Source organism: Sorex fumeus, unplaced genomic scaffold (assembly GCF_029834395.1).
Source record: "Sorex fumeus unplaced genomic scaffold, SorFum_2.1 ptg000051l, whole genome shotgun sequence".
Classification (NCBI taxonomy): domain Eukaryota; kingdom Metazoa; phylum Chordata; class Mammalia; order Eulipotyphla; family Soricidae; genus Sorex; species Sorex fumeus.
In genome coordinates, this window is record NW_026606108.1 from 35,287,181 (window position 1) to 35,294,469 (window position 7,289).

Consider the following 7,289-nt stretch of genomic DNA (forward strand, 5'->3'; position numbering starts at 1 on the left):
AACGCCCTAGAAGATAGCCCCCCTTCCCCCGACCTGCGCCCCTGCTGCTGAAGCTCCTTCCCTTCCCTCTGGCAGGTCTTGACTGCAGGGATTGGAACGTGGGCCACGGGCTTGCTCTAGGACCTACCTGTGCCAGCCTGGGACCAGGTGACTTAAGGCATAGGACCTTTGGTCACAGCTCCTTGCTGTGCATGTTACATAGGATAAGCTTGTAACAGATGGAAAATAAAAGTCGGGTGAAGTCCTGTAGCTCTGTCTCTGGGGGCTAAACTATCATCATTATCCTCAGGGTCCGGGAGATGACTCAAGTGGCAGAGTCCAGTCCCAGAGATGAACAGCCCCATAAGCTCCATCAGAAGGCATGCAAGGGATTACCCGAACTCTTCTTGGGATCCCCTCTCAAAATGATGTTGTTCTGATCACCAGGTCAGTGCAGCCCAAGAATAATCCCCTCCCACCACCTCCCCCGGCCCTGACATCTTCATCTCCCACCCCTGCCCACTCCTCCCATCACAGGGAGCAAGAGAGCCCATGTAGGGTGAGTGCCAACAGACCATCTCATCCAGGAGTCCGGGTCACGTGGCCCCCATGTGTGGGGGTCTATCTGAGACCCCACCCTTCTGAGCATGTGCATGGTATTCTGGGTACCGTCTCATCTCTAGGACACCACCTTCCTGACCTACACACCAGCTTGTACTTTTGCATCTCTAAAGTCTTCCCTCCATTCAGTTCATGTTTATGGCATATCTCCTCTGGAATAGGAGTAGAATGGGCTCAGGCTGGGCATGTGGAACACATGAGTGAAAAACAAGATGCTGTTCTCCAGAGCTGTTGCTGGAGCACAGTCATGGAGTCCAACAGAATTGCCAGTGGACAGATGAGACAAAAATCACCCAGAGACCAGATTGTGCTCTTTCTTTTCCATATACATTTATTCCAAAGCAAGGACATACAATTTTAACCGAGTTATTACAGTTGATCTTGGTTTAGCCTGGCTTCCTTGATTATGTCCTCCCCCTCCCCCCAAATGGCAACAAATTAAAAAGAAGGGGTTTTACAAACTCAATAAATAGAATAAATATTATTTCATCCTCATATTCTGCTCCTCATCGTTTGCTTCTGGAAAGTTTCCAGGAGACTCTCCAGGAACGTCAGAGTGTTGCCTGTTGTAGTTCGATTGCACGGCTGTTCACAGGAAAAAAACTGTGGGGATAAAAAGTAGCAGAGAGAATGAAATAATGTGATGCCCACAACCCCTCACCAGACCTGCAGGAAACCCAGGGCGGGCCAGGTTGCAGTGGGTATGGCAGCAAGGAACAGAGTGTGTGGGCACCAGGGTCTTGTGACATAGACTGAATGGATGGAGAGGCCCAGAGGGACATTCTGGGTATATATTATAGGGTTTGACTGTGTGGTCAAAACTCAAAGATCTGGTATGCACACGTGTATATGCGTGCTCATACACAAATACCTCTCAAATGGTCTCAAATCTCTTCCTTAGGAAACCTTTTCTTGGGGCCATTAGAGACCTACACTTTTGTTATGATCCAATGCCAGCTTCTAACATAATGATTTAGAGTGGGACTTGGGATCACATAGACCAGAGTTTAGATCCTAACTCTGCCACTTTTAATTTATTCATTCATTTATTTTGGTTTTGGGGCCACATCTGACAATGCTTGGGAGACCCTGTGTGCCAGGGATTGAACCTGGGCTTCTTGTATGCAAATCACATGCTCCAGACTCTCAGTCATTCATTAACAATGTAGCCCTTGGCAAAGCAGCTAACCTCACTGAGCTTCCTCTATACAGTGAAGGTGATAAATCTAACAGCTGTCCCAAAGGCAACTATTCAATGGAATAGGTTATACAAAGCAGGAAAACCACCTGCATTGCTGGTTCAAGCACCCACAGTTGGATCACAGTGTAAACAGCTCACAAATTCCCATGGTTCCATGGAGCAGTTGCTCCTTAAAGGTTCATGGTCTTTACTGTATAGTCCCAAACATGGGCCTATGCATGAATCTCTAGGGTGATTTAATATTGTGTGGACTATTTCTCTTATTTTAACTTCAGATTTCAGTTGGGATGGATTCTTTGAATATTCCACAGGTAGAGAGAAGCAAGTAGCTACATAGGTGTGGGCAGTCTTTCAAACCAGGGGAGACAAGGGGCTTCTGTGGAGCAGAGCCCACACAAACACTGGCATCCCCACAGCATTGCATAGATCCCCTTTATCAGTCTGGAACTACCATTTCTAACTAGATCATTCTTTCTCATTCATATTCAATTGATATTCACATTCACAAAACAAAAAATATATAACTAGGGCTGGAGAGAGAGAGAGCACAGTGAGTAGGGCACTTCTCTTACACAGGTCCAACCCAGGTTTCATTACCAGCATCCCATATGGTTCCCTGAACACTGCCAGGAGTAATTCCTAAAAGCAGAGCCAGGAGTAACCCCTGTGCATCACCAATTGTGATTCCCCCAATTTTTTTAAAGGCAGAAAAACTAACTAGAGCAAACCACAGGTTGAAAACAAACTTACAGAGCACTTTCGGTCCTTTAAGTGTTCAATGGACTTTTTCAATCGATAGAAACTCAAGAGGAGTTTTTCCTCCGCTGTGGAGTTGATCATCTGCGACAGCCCTTCCTGGAAGCAGGGGGTGGTGCAGTTGTCCTGGTATGTAAAAGAAATACTCAGAGATGGCTTTGAGAAGGAGTCACAGAAAATGCTTTTAGAGACTATTCCAAATTACTTGCACTTGTTTCAGACAGATCCCTGGTCAGTCTCAGAAAGTATTTTCTAAGTGAGGTTCTTATCTCTTAGTTCTTGGCACTCCCTGGAGAATTCCATTACATTCCATCCTGGGATCATGGGACCAAGGGGCTCTGAAAAGGGGACCTGACCTGAAAAAGAGTCAGGTCCAAGTCTCCTGCATTATGTTTTTGTTTTATTTCATGGGCCTTCCAAGCAATACACAGAGGGGCCCAGAGGCCATTCCAGATGATTCTCAGTCACCTGCCAGTGGTCTAGTGCTGGGGCATGAAGATTCAGTGCCTCTCATGGCCGTGGTGGGTGCTTCCCACAAGGCCTCCCTGCTGGTGCTCAGGGGCCACCAGGACTATACTCAGTGATGCTCAGCAGAGCATCTGGGGCTTTGCATGTTTCAAACCCCTATATCATCTCAGCCTCAGTCTGTGGTTAAACCAACACTCTCTCTGCAATAGTGAGTTTGAAAGGAGCAAGAAAAAAAGTGGAGTTTTGCTAATAGTACAGTGGGTAAGTCACTTGCCTTCCATGCAGCTGATTGGGATTTGATCCCCAGCAACCCATATGGTCCCCTGAGCATTTCCAGAAGTGATCCTTGAATGCAGAGTCAGGAGTAATCCCCTGAACACCACCAATGTGCCCCCACCCCCAAAAGGAAAGCAAAAGTAGAAAGAAAAAGAAAAATCTTCCATACCAGCCTGATGGGATGTGCCAATTCACTGCTAGAGCCAGTGTGCCAGTGTTTCAGCTGTAGCTCAAAGCATGGGCAGAAATCCCATGGGGATGAGCTTGGCTACAAACACATGCTTCTTCCTGTCCTAGTCTCACCTAATTGCTGTACCTTTGCTGGTGAGCAGCTCAGAGGTTCCCAGGGGTTTGAGACATGTTTGTGAGAGAGCAAAGCTACCTTTGAATTATGCACCTGAGCCCTTCACCCTGCCCTTGCTCTCTGCCAAGATAGGGAACCAACCCTCTGAATTCTCTTGTCACTTCTCTTTACCCACACATAGCCCCAGACACGTTGTCCCCTTTCAGTGCATCCAAACCATGCCATGATCACCCTAGGTCGGTTAAATAGATTCTAGAAATGAAGGGGGCCGGTGGGCAGCAGAGCACTTAGTCTGTAATACATAACTTACTGCTACAACTGTTCGACCATGAGGAAAACAAGTTAGAAATGAGGTAACGGGAGCTTCTCGTTGGCTATAGTCTCAGTTTCAGTTGCAGTTAGTTGTGCACTTGGCCACTAATTTGTTTAATATGATCAAGATTCTTTTTCAAATATTGCATATCACCCCAATTTTTCTAGGAAAAGAAAAGCTTTACTACAAAGGAATTTCTATAGTAAGGAATTTCAAGAGCCTGATTTTAAAAGGAAATACCAATCTATTACAATCAAATAAAGTGACACTTTCTTATATAAGAAATCAATTTCTTTGATATTAAAAAACCCATTTAAAATAACAGTATTAAGACAATATTCTTTTTTGTTTGTTTTTGCTTGGTAGCCACCTTTGGTGATGCTCAAGGGCTACTCCTGGCTCTGCAGTAAGGAATCACTTATGGTGTTGCTTGAGGAACCATATGGGATGCTGGGAATCTAACCCAGGTCGGCTGCATGCAAGAGAAGCATTCTACCTGCTGTACTATCTCTCCAACACCATTAAAATAGTATTCTTTTACTTACTGGAGGAATGTACTTACTGAAGGAATAGGCAGGCACAAACAGTCTGTCCCCTGCAAAAGACAATTTCAACATAAAGATTTCAGTTGTGAATATTGACATTAGTTTGCGAAGTTCTTAAAGAATGGATTTCTTTAAAGGTCTTAAAAGAGCTACTCACATTGGTGCCGCAGCTGCATTTTGAACTCTGTATCTAAAATAGGTAGAAAGATAAGAACCCGTATGGTTTGTGCAATGCTCACCTTGATTCGTGTTCACTAATATTTTCTGGCCAATGCCCTCCTCTGGGGCTTACCTGCTTTTGTCTAATGAGGAATTGGACATCACGAATCCCCGAGGAAGTCCGACATCCCTCAGTGGCCACAGAGCAGAGGAGCAAGGCAGAGGCAAGGACCAGGAACATCTTGACCCAGGGTTGGAACTTTGCCTGCAGAGGTCTCAAATCGAGTGCCATTTATAGCTCCCTTGCAAATGTGGGAAAACCCTAACATCAAACTGATACCAAGTGCCCACTTTATTCTCTGTAAGTTTGGATCACTTACAGAGAAAGTGTATATATCTATATATGGACATTGAAAAAATATGTATTTATCTATCCAACTGAGTCCCTTGGAAGAGATCATACTACTCTGTGGCAGGAAATACCATTCCTCAGAAAACATGCTTTTCAAGAAGCTGAGGATGGAGATGCTGAAGGGAAAGTTAAAGATTTTTAAAACTTTCATCACAATTTGTTTTAAAGCAGAAATTCTGGTTGTGAGAACTTGAACACTTTCCATGAAAGCCCACGTCTGTATTTTCCCCTTTTTACTTTATTGGAAATGCTGATATAATAGCCAGTCACAGGTGTTCTAGTGAAGGAGGGTGGGAGGAGGGAGAAGGGAGGGGACTGTCTTGCTGATCTGTTTCCTGGAGTTTTTCTTACCTCTATCTTGGCAAGCTCAGTCAAGTTATTGTACTGTCTGTCTTATAATACATTATTTCACAGTCTGACACTTCTGCCTATGGCCAGACTCTTGACACTAGCCATATGCTTCTTAAGGGAAAATGTTCCTTTGAGCAGGTGCTTGAAGGAAGAACTACTCACCTTAGCTTAGGAATCTAGCAGTGGTGCTTATTAAAATCCACTTAGGATAGCCTTGCTAGGGATGTTCAAGGAAGTAATACAGCACTATCAAGCATGAAGTAAAATCTCCAAGCTTGAAATAATAAGTAACCCTTATTAAACACTTACTACATACAATTCTGGGAACATTATAGAAATTAAACCAGGTAATAGGGCTGGAGCGATAGCACAGCAGTAGGGCATTTGCCCTGCACACAGCCAACATGGCCGACCCGAGTTCGATTCCTCCGCCCCTCTCGGAGAGCCCGGCAAGCTACTGAGAGTATCTCGCCCGCACGGCAGAGCCTGGCAAGCTCCCTGTGACGTATTCGATATGCCAGAGCAAACCAGGTAATAGCTGGTGCCACCAAATGAGACAGGTACTAACATGTCATCTCATTTTGCCTTTAAAAATAGGATGTCTTAACTCCTTCACCCTTTGATGGAGCTGTTTCACACCAGGAGCCAGAGAACTATCTCTCTACATCCTAATGAGGTAAATTTTCTGAGCATTGTTTATATATGGAGAAACTGAGGTACAAAGTGGCAAGTAATGAGGAAGTGGCAAATTTTACATCACACCCTGAAATCTGGCTCCCAAGTTAAGCCTTCAATTCTCTCCTCCCACCTCATTTTTCCTCATTCCTCTTTTTAGAGTGGATCTAATTCTTCCCTAGCTCCGTATCAGGAAAGTTCTGGAAACAGTAGCTATTTGTAAACAGCTTGTTGCATTAAAATGCTAATTTGTAAAGGACTTTTTAAAATAGTAAGAAAGGAGTACATAAACTGAGATTTGATAAGGTTAAAATTCTAGATTCTGGGCACAGAGTTGTAGCCAGCTGTGCTTAAGGAACTGCATCCTCTTCCTGAAACACACTGAAAAGTGGAGATTCTTTTGCGTAGCATTTGGAGCCATAGTAACCAAGGGGACAAACCTGCGACCTTTTCGAGAGTGTGTGGCACAATCGCCTTTCTCCCCAACTGTGTCTCCCTAGGTCTGGTGATGAATCATCTGTGTTTGGATGCACAGTGGGGCAGGAGGAGGGTCTCTTGGCAAAGAGAAACCTTGTGGCAAACAGGGAAAATGGAGTTGACTTTTTTTAACCAAATTCCCAACATGTTCTCACCTATCTGCTTCCCATTCTATCCTCTGCAGGCACCAGGAAGATTCCAAGGCCTCCAATCCTCTAACAAACACTTTATTTGCATAAACCCCCCCACCATTGGTCAGTAGAACCCCAAGAAGTTCAGTGCGACAATGTTCACAGGAAAATATATCTTTTTTTGGTCTTGCTGCTACTGGTGGCATGCCATTTATTCTGAGCAGCACATCTTTAGAATCCGTTTGCTCTACTGGCAGTAGAAGACAAAAATAGCTGAAGCTTCCCCTTCCCCTTTATTTCAACTTGGGCATGTCCATGATGGCAGAAACACAATTTCAATCTTTCAATTTTGTCACTGGCCAGGTATGCGACTGGGGAGGTCAGGACTGGTAAGGTCTGCACAGGTTCCTGCAGGGCAGGAACACCCCAGGTGCACTGAATCTGCATGGGAAGGAAACCCCTGTCACCAAGAGAATTTGGAGGAACAGTGGTCCTTAGGTTGAGGTAAGGTTTTGCTTCTTGTAACAGAAGTATGCAGTGCCAGCCACCATACAGATCCCAGGTTGTCTTGTTACAGAAAAGAATTTAAGGGGAACATCAACAGTAAAGCAAAAGAAAGTT

At 44.7% G+C, this 7,289-nt stretch overlaps 1 protein-coding gene across 1 annotated transcript; it reads right to left on the bottom strand.

The window, feature by feature from the left end:
• Positions 1–1,092: 1,092 nt before the first annotated feature.
• On the bottom strand, positions 1,093–4,914 carry IL9 (interleukin 9). Its single transcript, XM_056124771.1, has 4 exons — positions 4,756–4,914; positions 4,481–4,513; positions 2,552–2,683; positions 1,093–1,203 (listed from the first exon to the last, which is right to left on the bottom strand). Exons 1-4 carry the CDS (start codon positions 4,912–4,914, stop codon positions 1,093–1,095), a joined length of 435 nt encoding a protein of 144 aa, XP_055980746.1.
• Between the last annotated feature and the right edge of the window lie 2,375 nt (positions 4,915–7,289).

Coding starts and splice junctions, on each gene's coding strand:
- IL9 (XM_056124771.1), bottom strand. CDS start 4,914: ATGGCACTCGATTTGAGACCTCTGCAGGCAAAGTTCCAACCCTGGGTC. Junction 4,514..4,755: donor TCCTCATTAGACAAAAGCAG/GTAAGCCCCAGA, acceptor TGTCTTTTGCAG/GGGACAGACTGTTTGTGCCT. Junction 2,684..4,480: donor TGTGCCTGCCTATTCCTTCA/GTAAGTACATTC, acceptor TTTACATACCAG/GACAACTGCACCACCCCCTG.